This window comes from Anolis carolinensis, chromosome 5, assembly GCF_035594765.1.
Source record: "Anolis carolinensis isolate JA03-04 chromosome 5, rAnoCar3.1.pri, whole genome shotgun sequence".
Lineage (NCBI taxonomy): Eukaryota > Metazoa > Chordata > Lepidosauria > Squamata > Dactyloidae > Anolis > Anolis carolinensis.
This window is the reverse complement of record NC_085845.1, coordinates 193,951,475-193,969,109: the sequence shown is the minus strand read 5'-3', so window position 1 is coordinate 193,969,109 and position 17,635 is coordinate 193,951,475. Positions and strand designations below refer to the sequence as shown.

General features: G+C 41.7%; 1 protein-coding gene across 1 annotated transcript in view; it reads right to left on the bottom strand.

Moving 5' to 3' along the window:
• Positions 1-179: 179 nt before the first annotated feature.
• Positions 180-17,635, bottom strand: part of st8sia1 (ST8 alpha-N-acetyl-neuraminide alpha-2,8-sialyltransferase 1) — a 156,168-nt gene continuing 138,712 nt past the window's right edge. The window contains exon 5 of the mRNA XM_062983217.1: positions 180-368. Coding sequence (XP_062839287.1) covers positions 317-368 — 52 coding nt within the window. The 3' untranslated portion in view covers positions 180-316. The remainder of the gene's footprint in view (positions 369-17,635) is intronic.

Below are 17,635 nucleotides of genomic sequence, written 5' to 3'. Positions count from 1 at the left end.
CTGTTTTCAGAGTGTTGCTTCTTATTTCTTGTTCAGATTTTTGAGTTTTTTAATACTGGTAGCCAGATTTTGTTCATTTTCATGGTTTCCTCCTTTCTGTTGAAGTCGTCCACATGCTGGTGGATTTCAATGGCTTCTCTGTGTAGCCTGACATGATAGTTGTTAGAGTGGTCCAGCATTTCTATGTTCTCAAATAATATACTGTGTCCAGGTTGGTTCATCAAGTGCTCTGCTATGGCTGATTTCTCTGGTTGAGTGAGTCTGCAGTGCCTTTCATGTTCTTTGACTCATGTTTGGGCACTGTGTTTGGTGGTACCTATGTAGGGTTCTGCAGGCCAATCGATACTCCACCATGGACATCAGAAGAGCTGTGAGGCCAAAAACAAACCATGAGAATAAAGACAAAGATAGACCCAGAGGAAAGGTGTTATTATTATTATTATTATTATTATTATTATTATTATTATTATTATTATTATTATTCAGGCAGGCCCCTACCCTACTCTCCTTCCGGAAGAGCCTTAAGACCTGGCTCTTCCAAAAAGCCTTTGAGGGCTAATTATTATAGGGTTGATTTTCCTGCTCATATGATATTAGGTTGCCTGGCCAAGATTATTTAGCACTTTATTGATTTTAAATTGTGTAACTATCTCTACCACGCTGAAGTTTTTCCTCTGGGCCCAGCTCCGCGTTTTTATCCCTGTTTTTAACCATTTTATGCCGTGCGCTGACTTTTATAACTGTTCATTGATGTTATGTTTTTATTGATATGACATTGTTTTATTGCTGACCTTGTTTTATTGTATTGTTGTCTGGCATGGCCCCATGTAAGCCGCTCCGAGTCCCTTCGGGGAGATGGGGCGGGATATAAAAATAAAGTTGTTGTTATTATTATTATTATTATTATTATTATTATTATTATTATTATTATTGTGTGGTGCACTTGGAGTGATTAGATGCAAAATTAACAAAATGAATGTCAACAGGTAGAAATGTAATTTTAGGCAACAAAAATGAAATGCAGAGATATAGGATAGGTGACATCTGGCTTAAAAACTGTCCATGTGAAAGAGATCTAGGTCTTTCAGTTGATCACGGGCTGAATGGTGTGACGTGGCAGCTAAAAAAAAGGCAATGCAATTCTAGGCTGCATCAATAGGAGTATAGTGTCAAGACCAAGGGGAGCATAGTCCCACTCTGTTCTGCTTTGGTCAGACTTCACCTGGAGTAGTGTTTCCACAATTCAAGAAGGATATTGACAAGCTAGAACATGTCCAAAGAAGAGTGTCCAAAATGATCAAAGCTTTGGTAGCCAAGCCCTATGAGGGACTGCTCAAGGAGCTGGGGTATGTTTAGCTTGTAGAAAAGAAGGCTGAAAGGAGACATGATAGCTTGTTTTCTACTCCACTGGAGACTAGGACACAGAGGAATGGATTCAAATTGCAGGAAAAAAGATTCCTGTATGGCATGGATTGGACTGGATGGTCCTTGTGGTATCTTCCAAATCTATGATTCTATCAGGACAACACGCCCCAACCTCTCAATTTCCCTGGAGGACACCACTTTGTGTGCCATGAAGACATGCCCACCATTTCCTAATCATGATCTTGCTTTTCCTGCATGTTAGGTGGTTGGACTAGATGGCCCATGTGGTCTCTTCCAACTTCCAACTTCTTTTTCTATGTGTCTACCAACCTCAAGCATAATAGGCAATATTGCCCAGTTGCCAATTAGTTGAAATAAGGTTCAACTGCTAGTCCATTTGGTTTCTGTCTGTTATAAATGTGTGCCATTTTGCCTTGGCAAAAAAGGGCTGCTTAGGAGAGAAAAGTGCATTGTTCTATGAAGGCTATTGAGTACGTTAATCTTTCCTCTTTGCTTTCCCTTTAGTACATTGTGCAACCTAATGAGAACAAACAGACATAATTTACTATTGTAGATTAGCCAGGCTCTGATTAAAATTAATGCATGTACTTGAATGAGATGGCCTTGTCTCCAATGACTTGAACTTGGTCCTCCCATCAAAATATATTCTTCTGCCCTCTTGAACTCAGCACCGATACCCCATTTTTTTCAATTAGTGTACCAAGATCCTAGCTTTTAGTTATGTTGCCTACAGCAGTGGTGTCTCTTGGCATCCATGTCAGTTTGGCAATATGTCCTCTCCAATTTTTAACCTGAACTTTAATGGAGTAGTTCAAGGTACAGTAGAGTTTCGGTTATCCGACATAAACAAGCAGGCCAAATGTTGGATAACTGAAACTGTTGGATAATAGGGAGGCCCTATTATCCCTCACAGCAAGCCGGGTGATTGCTGGGAGAGAAAAGCCTCCTGCTTCCCGGCAAGCAACCGGCTTGGAAAGGCTCACTGCTGCCTAGAAAAACTGTTTTTCTAGGCAGCAACGCGCATGGGGCTTTTCCAAGCCAGGTGCTTAGCCGGGAGCGAGGAGACTTTTTCCTCCAAGCAAGCAACCAGCTTGGAAAGGCTTGCTGCTGCCTAGAAAAGCAACTGTTTTTTAAGGCAGCAACATGCAGAGGGCTTTTCCAAGTTGGGTGCTTGGCCGGTAGGGAGAAGACCTTTCCCTCCCAGCAAGCAACCGCTTGGAAAGGTTTGCTGCTGCTTAGAAAAACAACTGATTTTTAAGGCAGCAACACGCAGGGGGCTTTTCCAAGCCGGGTGCTTGGCTGGGAGGGAGGAGACTTTTCCCTTGCGGCAAGCAACCGACTTGGAAAGGGTCACTGCTGCCTAGAAAAACAGTTGTTTTTCTAGGCAGCAACGCATAGGGGGCCTCTCCAAGCGCTGTGTGCTTGCCAGGAGGGAAAAGTCTGCAGTGCTGGGCACCCACCAGGAGTGGTGAGACGCTGGTGCGTCAGATAATATGGTGTGTCGGATAAGCGGAAGTCAGATAACCAGAACTCTACTATATATAAAATAGGCTCAGCATCATGAATGGTTTCTTTAAACTTAATTGAAAATTTGTTTTGGTTGCCCTGCCGATAGGGTAACTAGTTGCTGCTGTCATATAGGATCAGCTGTCTATAGGCAGTCCCCAGTTATGAACATCTGACTCACAAACAAGTTTCGAATGGGCCTCTCCCCTCTCTCCCTGCCATGAAATCTCAGTGCTGAGCCAAAGTATGTCTGTGTCTTTCCACTCCCTTTTCCTTATTTTCCCTATGAATCTCTCCAAACCCCATTTCTTCTTTCTTCCTATCCATCTCTCCAGACCATTTTTCTTGTTTTCCTATCCATCTCTCTTTCATCCTCTCTATATTTCTCTAACTCTCATCTCCTTCATGTGTGACACCACCTTTCATTGCACTGGCACAATGATATGCAATGCTGAGATTTGTAGTTTGTTGAGACAACAGCATTCTTTGGCAGAGAAGGCTAAAGACCTTGTAAAACTACAGCTCCCAGGATCCCATAGCAATGAACACGGGCAGATAATAATAATAATAATAATAATAATAATAATAATAATAATAACAATAAACTTTATTTATATCCTGCCACCATCTCCCCACCTGCACCTCCTGTCTCCTCTAGAGTAGAAACAGTTTTAATGATTTATTAAACCCGCTCTTCTCTACAGACAGAAGGGAAAGGATCACAGAAAGAGTGGTATCTTAACTTTGATGATTTTAATCTGGGTCTTAATGAAGAATATAAGGGCAAACATGATGCCTAAAATGACAGGAAGGGGAGCCTGTGGGAAGTCCCCCCCCCCCATTGCCACCAATGGGCCGATAGAAAATGAATCTTTTGGCTTCCCTAATTGAAAACTGATTTCCATCCTCCTGAATTTGAGAGGCTCCCAAAAAATGGATAGAGACCCCCATCAAAATCCAGGACACTGAAACAGATCACGATTTACCTGGATTGCACAAGCCTAACCTACAGAACCTGTCTTCTTTGTAAAATGAGTTCTGCCTGTATTTTTGAAGAAAAAAATTGGAGGACAAGCAAGACAATGGTACACATGCACATCAGCTGAAGAAGTGGGAAGGCAAAGGATTAAGTGTATCCAAACCAGAATGATTGCAAGGTGTGCTATTTTGTAATTGCCTCACTCCACTTGGTGATAGAGCTGCCCTGGTTTACACCCTATTTTCCCTGTCTCAGTAAACATGCCAAAGCTATTCACAGTCATAAAATCATAAAAAAATAAAATCATAAAATTGTTCACTAATGATCCAGTTTGGCAGAATTTCAGGTGTTTCAGTTGTTCAAGTGTCTAGAAGAAGGAGCTCTATTTATCCTTTTCTGGAAGCCACTTTGTGGTTTTATAATGTATGCTGCATACGATGGACCATCAGTAGCATGGTTGTACTGTGGGTTTTTGTGGAAGTAATTTTTAAAAATCATTTTTATTTATATCTCTTAACTTGAGCAGGATCTGTTTTTAACTGCTTTCAGCATTTCAGACTTAAACATACAAAGCGCTGGGGAGGGGGCAATCTGACCTTCAAACATGAAGGAAGTAGTATATTCTGATAGGAAAAGTAATGTTAAAATTGAATGACACATTGAAGATCTTTAAGTATTTTGAAGGGATCATATCTTTCAAGCTCTGCCAAGAAAAGAGAGAAAAGTTTAGTCTGGAATGGCTTGTTGGGCTGGGGGTTGGACTCAATGGCCCTTGTTGCAACATTCACACTTGCCTCCAACAGACAAGAGTTCCTTCTCCCACCCTGAACCTTCCACAAATATATAAACCTCCCTTGCCTAGCTTTGAATATACCTCACAACCTCTCAGGATGCCTGCCATAGATGTAGGCGAAACGTCAGGAGAAAATGCTTCTGGAACATGGCCATGCAGTCCAGAAAACTCACAGCATAGAATCATAGAATCATAGAATCATAGAATCGTAGAGTTGGAAGAGACCTCATGGGCCATCCAGTCCAACCCCCTGCCAAGAAGCAGGAAATCGCATTCAAAGCACCCCTGACAGATGGCCATCCAGCCTCTGCTTAAAAGCCTCCAAAGAAGGAACCTCCACCACAGTCTGGAGCAGAGAGTTTTACATGGCTGTTGGGTCTATAGAATAATGAAGTACATAAAATTCAGAGCTGGAGGGAGACCAGAGGGTCATCTACTCCAACTTTCTGTCATTGAAGTAATTCATAACTAAAGCAATCCTGAACAGACTGTTTCATCTTAGCTTTGATTTTACAATGTTTTTGATAGCACAGAGTGATCAACTCATGTTTCAGCAAATGCAAGCAGAATGTCTTTCCAGACTTTGCTGTTCAACACAGAAAGGACTGAGCTGTGGAAACAAGATCACCCCATTTCTTCTTAAATGTTCTGTTCCTGTCCAATTTGGCTCACTTTCCTCAAATATTGTAATGTTTACACATTTCATTCCATGTTTTCCTATAGCTTCCCCTAATCCATGCTTTTCATCCATGTCCCTCTGTGTTGCGCAGTTTCAAAATTTCCATTCACTTCCCAGCAAGTCAACAAATGAACATACTTTAGACTTGAGACTAATCACATCTCGAGCCCTGTGGTTTGTTATATTGTCCTCTGCTGTGCCCCAGAAGCTTGTAGAGCAATGGTTCACAACCTCTGGGTCCCCAGGTGTTTTGGCCTACAACTCCAAGAAATCCCAACCAGTTTACCAGCTGTTAGGGTTTCTGGAAGTTGAAGGCCAAAACATCTGGGAGCCCACAGGTTGAGAACTACAGTTGTAGAGTGCCTTCTAACCAGGGAGTTTCATCTTCTGCTACTAGGTATGGACCCTAGAACAAAGAGGGCAGAGCCCCGCTAAATAACCCCCTAAACTAGGCTGGGATAGACTAAGCCATTCTGAAATGATGGGGCAAAATTAGATCAAAATTAGAATAATACAGTTCGATACCACTTCCATAGCCATGGCTCAATGCTATGGAATCATGGAGTTGTAGTATCTAGGCTTTTCTGCCAAATAGTGTTGGTGCCTCGCCAAATGACAAGGATTCCATAGCCCTGAGTCATGACACTTAAAGAGGTGTTGAATTGCATTTATTCTACAGTGTAGACCAGACATGGGCAAACTTCAGTTCTCCAGGTGTTTTGGACTAACAGCTGGTAGGAATTGTGGAAGTTGAAGTTCAAAACACCTGGAGGGCCAAAGTTTGCCCATGCCTGGTGTAGACACACCCCAAGACTCCTAAGTACTTGAGCTCCCTCAGGAGTTATCAAATCAGAAGATTACTACAATATATTCTCACAACACTCGCTTATCCAACGTTCTGGATTATCCAATGCATTTTTGTAGTCAATGTTTTCAATACATCGTGATATTTTGGTGCTAAATTCGTAAATACAGTAATTACTACATAGCATTACTGCGTTCTGAACTACTTTTTCTGTCAAATTTGTTGTATAACATGATGTTTTGGTGCTTAATTTGTAGAATCATAATCTAATTTGATGTTTAATAGACTTTTCCTTGATCCCTCCTTATTATCCAACATATTCGCTTATCCAACATTCTGCCGGCCCGTTTATGTTGGATAAGGGAGACTCTACTGTATATGGAGACTATTTTCCTATTGCATTCATGATTGTTATCTTGTTTCCACTGTTTGGAAAAACATGCCTGCAAAGTAGCCAGTTAATAACAACTTGCTGCCAATGTTGAGCATGGTTCCAGGATACTCAAGGATAGGGATGGACCACCAGCACCCTACGAGCTCTGCAAAGTCCTGCCAAGATCATATGTAGGAAGTGTTCATATGCATGAAACATTAAGAAGGAGAAAAATGGTGCAGAGTAAACACAAACATTCAAAGAGATCATCAAAATGGATAGAATGATGGGGAAATGTGTGGAGCAGGATGAGTCAGCAAGAATCCTTGGCTATGTTTGATACATCCCTTCAGTATTTGGACAATATGGAAGGGATGCATCCAGCTGATGATGTCAGGAGTAGAATTCTACACATGGATGCACAATAATGCAACTAATACAGTGTGTTAGTGGAAATTTTATAGTGAGGTGACAGAATTTGTTACACTGTGAACATTTGTTGAACTATGGTGATACTCAGTATAGGGAATGGTGTATGCCCAGAGTAGTATGAGTCAATGTGCAGATATTTAAACTACACTGAGATGTGGTGGGCTCTCAGCCAGTGAAGATTTATTGGCTTGCTATCAGTGGGGTAGTGATTGCCCATTTTCCGATTTAGCAACACAAGATGTTGAAAGTATTTGGGGATGTCTTCAAAGAACCTTTATATTTCAACCTAAAATATGGGATGGATTAATGTCCCTTGACATGGAGACCACCAACTGCCATGGGGAGAGGGAGAAATCCTCTGCAAGCCATCATTTTAGACTTCAAATGGATGTCATCCTCCTTTGAGCAGGTGATATTTATATATTTATTGTATCAGAAGTGAAACTGAGGGTACAGTTGCAATGTATTAAAGACACAAAGTTAAAAAGAACTTGGTATTATGTTAAATGTCCTTTGACCAGTAGCTGCCTCTGGTGTTCCTAAAAGAAGGTCCTTATAGGAACCTGCAGCATGAGCAGGTGATGAGGCTGGAAGGACTACAGTAAAAATATAACTGGGGACAGGTTGGTAGAAAGAGGAGAATAGTGGTTCTGGACACCTTTTGCTTGGCAAAGTTGAGTACTACGATCCGATGCAACCCCTGGTAGGTTCTCCAATGGAAATGCAGCCTGAGACATGAAAAATGTCTCTTTTATAAAACCCTGTAGACCTCCTTTGAGTCCTTCTCCACAGGTACAGTAAACATGAGGCAAGAATAATAATAATAATAATAATAATAATAATAATAATAATAATAATAAATTTATTCTTATATCCCGCCCCATCTCCCCGAGGGGACTCGGGGCGGCTCACAACAATAATAAAAACAGTGACAAATTACACATTGTAAAATCAAACATGAAAAGCAGTCATACAATCAATACATACATCACATGTTAAAAACAAGGAGATAAAACAGTTCTAGGCCGAAATAGAGGGCTTCTGTAGCTTCGTGGCAGAAGTACTCCGCAAGGTATCAATAATCATGGCAGAACACTCTCTAATTAAATTAAATGGGCAGACAAATCAACCCCCAAAAATTAGTCGTCAAAGGCCCTCTGGAAAAGCCAGGTTTTAAGGCTTTTTCGAAAGGCAAGGAGGGTGGGGGCCTGTCTAATCTCCCTCGGGAGTGAGTTCCAGAGGCGGGGGGCCACAGCGGAGAAGGCCCTCTCTCTCGTCCCCACCAGCCGCAAGTGCGAAGGTGGTGGGAGCGAGAGGAGGGCCTCCCCCGAAGAGCGAAGAGATCGTGCAGGTTTATAGGGGGAGATGCGGTCTCTAAGGTAGGTGGGTCCCAAACCGTTTAGGCCTTTGTAGGTGATAACCTGCACCTTGAATTGGGCCCGGAAAACAAACGGCAGCCAGTGGAGCTCCTTAAACAGAGGCGTAGAACGCGCCCTGTAGTTTGCTCCTGTTAGAAGCCTGGCTGCCGAGCGCTGAACTAATTGCAATTTCCGGGCCGTCTTCAAAGGCAGCCCCACGTAGAGCGCATTGCAATAGTCCAGTCTAGAAGTAACTAAGGCGTGGACCACCGTAGTCAGATCAGACTTCTCGAGGTATGGTCGCAGCTGGCGCACAAGTTTTAGTTGTGCAAAGGCCCTCCCGGCCACGGCCGACACCTGAGCCTCAAGCGTCAGCCCCGAATCCAGGAGGACCCCCAAGCTGCGGACCTGCGCCTTCAGGGGGAGTGCAACCCCGTCAAGCACAGGTTGCCACCCAATACCCCGATCGGACTTTCGACTGACCTGGAGGACCTCTGTCTTGTCAGGATTGAGCTTCAGCTTGTTCGCCCTCATCCAGGCCAATACAGCGGCCAGACACTGGTCCAGTATCCGAGGGGCTTCCTTGGATTTTGGTGGAAAAGAGTAGTAGAGTTGGGTGTCATCCGCGTAGAGATGGCACCGAACTCCAAAACCCCGGATGACCTCGCCCAGCGGTTTCATGTAGATATTCAAGAGGATCACTTCAAAGTTCTTGGCTGATGAGAATTTCAAAGGCTCATCAACTTTAACAAGTAATTGTTAAAGTTGATGAGCCTTTAAACAACAGCAACAAAAAAAGAGGTAACAGCCCCAGTTCAACCCTGCAAATGAGATTGATTACATTGGGATTTAAGAACTAAGCATTCAATTCCCTTTATATAGAAAACTTAATCTGTTTATTTCCCCTTTTCGTATATTAAATGTGCATGTATCTAAATCAAGACAAACCATTGGAGTTCTTGCCCTAATCCATTACTTACATGGATAGAATCATGTTGGTGAGCCCCAACTTGAACAAAGCCATTGAAACAATTGCTGAATGACAAGTCAAGATGTGTGGTCTATTAATCTTAATATATAATAACCTAAGTCTCTATATATGGGCTGCCTAAACATTCTTTACCATTACCAATAACATTGTCAGATTTCAGGGCCAGTTTTCATAAGATATCATCAGCAGGAGAAGAGAGTGTCAATTCTACAGTTCCAGAATGTGGGAGTCAGATCCAAGCAAGAGGAAAGGGTTTGTACAAATTTCTAACACAGCTTGGAAAACACTGACTTGCTACAATTTGCAAGGCTCAACTGTTTTATTGCTGCAACTTACAAAATCATGGGGGTGTCTATACATTTATTTAGTTAGTTTTCCTCCATTGCTCTCAATCATTGTAGCATCAGAGTTAAATTTATACTCTGCTCTGTTTTGGACCCATCTTCCTGCCAAGGATCAAATAGGCTAGTAATGTGTGTATTCATCTTCAAGTTACTTGTCAACTTATGGAAGCCAAATGAGTTTCTCCTAGTTCTTAGGGAGGGAATACTCAAAGGTGGATTTACTCATTCTTTCCTCTAAATACTTATAGTTAAGAGAGGAAGTGAAACAATAGGAAGCGATAGAAATCAACTCATAGGAAGGGAAATTCACTCCTGAAAGAGGTACCATGGGGGAAAGATGTCTCCTCTGAAGCTTTCTCAGCAATCCTTGTTTCCACTACAAGCCACATTTTTCACAATCCAGTTATCACAACCACAGGAAGTGAAGTGAAATCTTCTGAACAGGGGCACAATCAGCAAAACAAACACCACAGGGGTGTTAACCCTTCCTTAAGCTATCCAAAGCTAAATGTATACTATATATTTTTGGCTGGAGTTACACTTAAAAATGTACCTGTTCTGACTTACAAACAAATTAATCATAAGAACAAACCTACAAAACCTTGTCTGCAACTTGGGGACTGCCTATACAGCACCTGGTATATATTGGTGGTCTCCCATCCAGTTAATAACCAAGACTAACCCTGCTTAGTTTCCAAGGTCAGACAGGATTTGATGCACTTACAGTAAAGCTTCCTTATCCCCCTCCTCAGGTAAAAGGTAAAGATTTCCCCTTGATATTAAGTCTAGTTGTGTCTGACTCTGGGGGTTGGTGCTCATCTCCATTTCTAAACCGAAGAGCCAGCGTTGTCCATAGACACCTCTGAGGTTATGTGGCTGGCATGACTGCATGGAGTACCATTACTTTCCCTATTGATCTACTCACATTTGCATATTTTTGAACTGTTAGGTTGCCAGAAGCTGGGGCTAACAGTGGGAGCTCACTCCACTCCCTGGATTTGAACCACTAACCTTTCAGTCAGCAAGTTCAGCAGCTCAGCAGTTTAACCCGCTGCGCCACTGGGGGCTCCTGCTCCCCAGGTAGGTGAGAAGAAATTATGTCATCGTTTCAGCCTTATCCAAGAAGGGTCCCTTTAGTTGAAGGTTCCATCTTCCTCATGGAAAAATTGCTTTTCCCTGTGTTTGTAGATCTTTGAATAATAAACTGTGAGCAACTGCAGTTTGCATTTGTTGCATAACATTTAACACCATCACTAGGGATTGTCCCAAGATCTCAGGCTTCGGTCTGGAAACCTCAAGTCCTTGGAAGATCTTGAACTGACAATCCTATTTATATAATAACATTTGGGTGCAGTCTTGAGCTGTTTGCATTTTTTAAAATGAGCATTCTTTGATGTGCACTTCATTTCTTGGAAATGCCTTGCAAAAGGCTTGCAGATGTTTGAACACTGAAAGCAAAGGGAGCATTTTCTCACAACAAGTCTTGGGAGGTGTGAAAATGCTACTTTGGTTGAGATTGTCAAATCCAAATGATTTTTTTTTTTGGGATGTCTCCTCCTGCTTTGTCTGGAGAAAGAGCTGGTTAACTCTTTCCTTGACTTTTCTAACATGATTGGAAAAGATCCTAGCCTGCAACCCTCAAGAATTGCTGCCAGTCAGTGCATCCAAGACTGAGCCAAACAGACAACTGCTTAGTATGGACCATCTTCCTGGCTGAATTGCAAGCGCTCACTTTAATTTGCCAGCTAATTAGCTCCGAGATGGATGAAATATAATTATCCCCTTGGTGGTCCGCAACAACGCTTCCCTCTCCTCTTCACAGCCAAGCGTTTGCCACAAATTGGTAGTTCACATAATGGGTTTGTTTTATCATTTGAATCCCATTCCTAGCCTCATTAAAATGCAAAAAGGAAGGCAACATCCGCCACTTAGTGGCCAATGATAGACTCCCAAGCTTTGGAGCACCCCAGTCCCCAAAATTTCATGGCTAAAACTTTAGACCCAGGATTGCTCCTGTCCAATTCATAGGGTACTTCTTTAGGAATTTTCTGGATCATCCAATGAAACTCTATGATAACTTGTCATTCATTTCAACAGGGTTTGCCATTATTTCCACCCTAAGTTTAGGAATGTATCCCTGCAAACATGGGGACCGTACGGTATTTTCCAATACAGGCTCTCAGCCAAAATCTATTTTTTAAAAATTATTATTATTTTGAAGTAATACATTAAATAATGATAAAAAGACCACCAATCTTTTCCAGGATCTGATTTTAAGCATACGTAGGAAGTTGTATGTGTAGCATACAATCTAGAGGAAGCTTTCCAAAGAAGGCTAGGCTCAGTTGTGATGTTTGGAAGATATGCTATCTGGAACACTCTGAAAGCTGTAATTAAAAAACCAACACCTAATTGCTAATCTATATCCTCTGACTGTACTAATTTGGCACCAATAGTTTGAATAATCCTCTGTCCTTTTCAGCTACATCAAGTTGATTCTGCTTATCTCCCGATTTGAAGACAAAAATGAGAATCTACCAAATAAAGATCTCACAGCATTTCTGGTATGTGCTGCAAGGATGGAGTCTGTCATCTTATGGGTAAAACCAGATACTTTAATGATACAGAACCGTTTGAACAAAATATGGGCTGTAGCTTTATCTGAAAAACTAACATACAAAGAAAGTTTGGAGAGAGGAGAATTACGAGATTTTGGGTAAATGATATGAGGAAGATGTTGCTATTATTAATATAATTAGACCAGTGGTTCCCAACCCTTTTTTTGACCACGGCCTACTGGACCAGGGACCACTCTCCAACATTAGTACCAGAAGGGTTAGAAATCAGTTTTTTGGTCAACTTTAGATTCAGTTTGGTTATTTGGGGTGCTGATTCAGAAAATTGCATTGGGCAGACCACATCATCTCTAGTTTCTGATACAGCACATATGCCATCCAGTAGTCGCCATCTGCTCACCTACAAATAACTGGTAAACTGGTTGAGATTTCTGGGAATTGTAGGCCAAAACACCTGGGGATCCACAGGTTGAGAACCATTGCCTTAATGGGTGCAGAACTACATTTTAAAATTAAACCATTAAGGCAAGGGGAACAAGACAGTGAGAAGAGTATGCTTTGTGGGTTTAAAATGCTGGCTAGTGGCTCCCATTTCAGTGGGATAGCGAATCCTTCCCAGGTTTTGCATAGCTTTAAAAAAAACTATCTGGGGTGCCAAAAGTATTTTGAAGCTACGATTCAGCACCATGGATAGCTCTTTCAAAGCCATCCAAACACCAGAATGGATCCACTTGAGTTACTCCTGAATTTGGTTGGTTGACTGGAATCCTAAACAGGAGCACTCACCATCTTTTAAACATTTTTATATTATACAGTTTACTCAACATAAACACTGTCTGAAAGAAAAAAGTAAGGGGGAAATGTGCTAAAGAATGGTATGATTGCAGCTTTGAAACAGGAGTCATGGTGGCACAATGGGTTAAACCCTTGTGCTGGATGAACTGCTGACCAGAAGTTTGGGTTGCTGACCTGAAGGTTGTCGGTTTGAATCTGCAAGATGGGGTGAGCTCCCATTTGTCAGCTCTAGCTTACAGGGTCACGAGAGAAGCCTCCCAGCAGGATGGTAACACATCAGGACACCCCTGGGCAACGTCTCTGTAGATGGCCAATTCTGTCATGCCAGAAGTGACTTGCAGTATGTTCTCAAGCTGTTTCTGACACAATAAAAAAGAAGCTTCCAAACTATTATTTTTCAAGAGGGAAAGAAGAGACTTTCTCAGAGTATGCTGTATTCTTTTGTGCAAATTTCAGACATTACATTCCAGATCTTCTTCATTGTTTTTAGCCTTGAAATTTTGCAGGGCACGTTGGGTTGAATTTTAATAACACACACACATATACATGCACACATTGTACTTTTTCCTACCTATTTCAATTTTTAAAGCATAAGGGGAAAAAACTGAGGTGGGATAGCAGAGAGAACATATTTCTGTCACTATAAGAATCTTCAATCACAATTATGACGTTTAAGCAAGAAAAAATCAACTGTGATTCTGACTTGTAATTTCAACACCATACTTCTATCAATTATAAAAGAGAATTCCTGCTGCAAAGCTCACGAAAGCCACATGCTTAATGCATATAATATAATAAGACAGTTGGATACTCCCAAGGGACTATAGACGAAAGAAACACATTCCAGCCTCAAAGCAATAATAACACTGGGCCAAAAAATAAGCTATTTTTTAAAAAATAAAATAAAAATAAAAGCAGTACTGCTAAAGGGTTCTGAGTTAATTACTCTGGAAAGATAAATTCTTTGAAGTAGAAGTGCTGGCATGAGCCTCTCCATGGGTTTGTTCTCCTTATGGATAAGTATTAGCTTGGCTTGTCGTTATAACAAAAGAGTAATTCTTCGATATAATTATTTTTATTTTTGATACCCTACTATATGTAACACTGGGAAATAGCATGTATAATGGTTACCATGCTGGGTTTTGGGCCAGGGAGACCAGAGTTTGAGGCTCGACTATGAAAACCTCATTAATTTCATAGGATTTTCTAATGAAAGAATACCCAGTGGTGGCTTGTCATTACCTTCCTCTAAATATATTACCCAGCCGCTCCTAGAATTTATTGGTTGTTGTCAGGGTATTTCAGGCCCTGTCTTATTCAAAAAGTGCATGCTCCTTCAAAACCATAGGGAGCAAAACTGGAGACTTCTCATATATGGCAATGGTTATGTAGAAGAGAGAGTGTCAGTAGGTGTTACGTATGACTTGGTGCATGAGAAGCCACAACTGCTGAGATCTCTTCTTCTACATTATATACTATACTTGCTTGAGTACCCAGAGAAGCCCGGGTTATTTGAAAAAGGCATTGTTTCTTTTTGAATGTTAGGTAATATCAGTTAGGTAATTTGCAACACTATTTATTACAAAAAGTCAGTCTTTGCGTTTGTTTATTATGAATGCTACCATGAGAAAATGCATAAGGATGTCGGTGAACTACAATTCACAAAATCCTCCCCAAACCCCGCCAGTAGGTTCAGTTGGTCCTGGGGGTTCTGTGAGCCAAGTTTGGTCCTGGTTTATTGTCGGTGGGGGTCACTGTGGATTTAAGTGAACCACAACTCCCAGTAATCAAGGTCAATTCCCCCAAAACCGCTCTAGTATGTTCAGTTGGTCCTGGGGGTTATGTGTGCCAAGTGTGGTCCGGTTCCATTGTCAGTTGGGGTCTCAGTTCTCTGGATGTAGGTGAACTACAACTCCCTGCAATGAAGGTGAATTCCCTTCAAACTCCTCCAGTATGTTCAGTTGGTCATGGTGATTCTGTGTGCCAAGTTTGATCCAGATCCATCACCAGTGAGAGGGGTCTCACAGTTTCTCTGGAAGTAGGTGAACTAAAACTCCCAAAAAATCAAGGTCAATCTCTCCCAAACCCTTCTAGCATTGTGTTTATTGTATAACCGTGGCATTGAATTTTTGCCAAAACTTGTAAGGCACTCTGAGTCCCCCATGGAAAGGAAAGGAAAGGAAAGGAAAGGAAAGGAAAGGAAAGGAAAGGAAAGGAAAGGAGGAAGAAGGTATGTGTGCCAAGTTAGGTCCATATCCATCATCGTTTTGGTTCACTCTGGATGTAAGTAAACTACAACTCCCCTAAAAAAAGGTCAATTTCCACCAAACCCCTCCAGTATTTTTTGTTGGTCATGGGGTTCTGTGTGTCCAATTAAGTTCAGGTTTATCATTCATGTGGTTCAGAATGCTCTTTGATTGCAGGTGAGCTATAAATGCAAGTACCTACAACTCCCAAATGTCAAGGTCAATCCCCCCCCCCAAACCCCACCAGTATTCAAATTTGGGCATATCAGGTATGCATGCCAAGTTTGGACTAGATCTATCATTGTTTGGGTTCACAGTGCTCGCTGGATGTAAGTGAACTACAACTCCTATAAATCAAGGTCAATTTTCCCCAAACCTCTCCAAAAATTTTCATTGGTCATGGGGGTTCTGAGTGCCAAATTTGGTCTAGGTCCATTGTCGGTGGGGGTCACAGAACTCTGTCTCGATGCAGGTTGAACTATAACTTCCATCATGTTGAGTCAGTCCTCTAAACCCCAAGTATGTTCAGTGGCTGATCAGTTCTGCTCTGTTTGCTGTGCGCAGCAGTAGAAATGAGTAGGAAAGGGTTATGAGAGAGGCAGTGGGTGGGATCATGCAAATTCCGCACCAATGGAGAGCGTAAGAAACACTGACATGTCTGTGGTGGAGGAAACACATACAATCTAGGATGAAATTGTCCTTGTATGAAAGCATTCACTTGGGAGGTGGGCAGTATTGTGTTTGTGGAGAACATTGGCAGCGGTTGGCAGCTCTTGTACATGTTTGGATCGTTCTCTATAACCTGCAGTGTCATTGGAGGGAGGGCTTTCAGTGGCTCCTCACTGGTGTTGGATGTTGTAGATGTAAATAAATAGAAGCTTTATCATGGCTTCTGAACCAAAGTTTACCTTGCAGTGTAATAACATGGCACTCAGGGCTGTGAAATAAGTAACAGTAACTTTACTTGAGTTCAGTAGGTCGAACACAGCAACAATATATACAGTAGTCTCTCTTGGCTTCTTACAGAGAACAGAAGGAATAAACAGTCCTTTTAAAACAGTCTTTAAATATGCCTCTTTGCTTTATAAATGATCAGGCTTCAGAGAATCAGCAGCCATTAATTCCCTAGCTGTTACCTCTTCGCTCTCTGAGGTAAAATGCCCGCTCAAACCCTTTCTCTCAGCAGCAAGCCAGATGCGGTAGCCAATCAGAATGTTGGCTTTTGGCACGCTTAGCCAATCAGCTGCTGACATATGTCTTTCCAGTCAACCCATTACATCATGGTGCCTTTTACAAATCCCCACAACTGGTGGGGGTCATAGCTTAATTCCTCCAGTGCAATTTGTATGGTATGTTGGGGTGAGAAGATTTAATGCCATTTGGTTTTATTCACAGTTTCGTGTAACCACAAATTGGCTGGTAACATATCCCCTGAAGACACAGGAGTCATACTGTATATACCGGTACATATATATGTATATATACATAAACTTATGTAACAGACACTGTGATAGAGATTTTAACATAATTCTGTAGAGACATACACTCCTCTCTTGTCATTATTAAAATAGTCCTAGAAAAGGTGTACATAATTGTCTTTTGGAAGTCAAACCATGCCAATTTATGGAGTTATTGCTCACCTTTCTCATGGAGCATTATTCATTTGTCACTCTCAAAGGCAAAGCAGTAATGTTCAATAGAAGTCTCATGAATATTATTGATTGGTAGCTCTCAATAACGAGCTTTTGTTCCACTTGGTAATTTGTATATTTACTCATTTCTCGAAAGCATTGAACAAAACTGGGAAGCCCTGACAGAAGGCTATTAAAAGCCAACTTTTCAGAAGGATATTGGCTTGCTTGCAATTTTGTAGGTGGGTGATGACTTCAGTTGCTGATCAAGATGGAATGGCTGAATGCTTCTGCTGTGTGAGTTTTCTCATTTCCTGGTTGGCAATTTTATTAGCTTGGAAAATTGCCTCTTTCTTTATCTAATAGAATCTCATGAGGTCAGCCTTGGCTAAGGATTGGGAGTTTGTCAGGCTAAACCAACCTGTGTTTGTTTATGATAGTTTCCTTGTTCTGAATTTCCTGTGAGCCAAAGATGTGTTTAAAACAATACAAGGGGTACTGCCATTTCAGTCATAGGGCACATCAAAGGGGGCCTGAATGAGCTTGGTGGTGGCCAGATACCACTGACCCTGTCACACATTAATTACAGTTCTAAATTAAGAGTATCCCCCAGCTTTTTGCCTATCTAAACATCAAAGTCTCCAAGGTTCATATCTCCCAGGCTGTTGGGGTGGGGGGGGGGGGGAGAGCTGTTCATCCCAGAACTGATGCAGCATATCTCATGATGGATCCGCCCAGTAT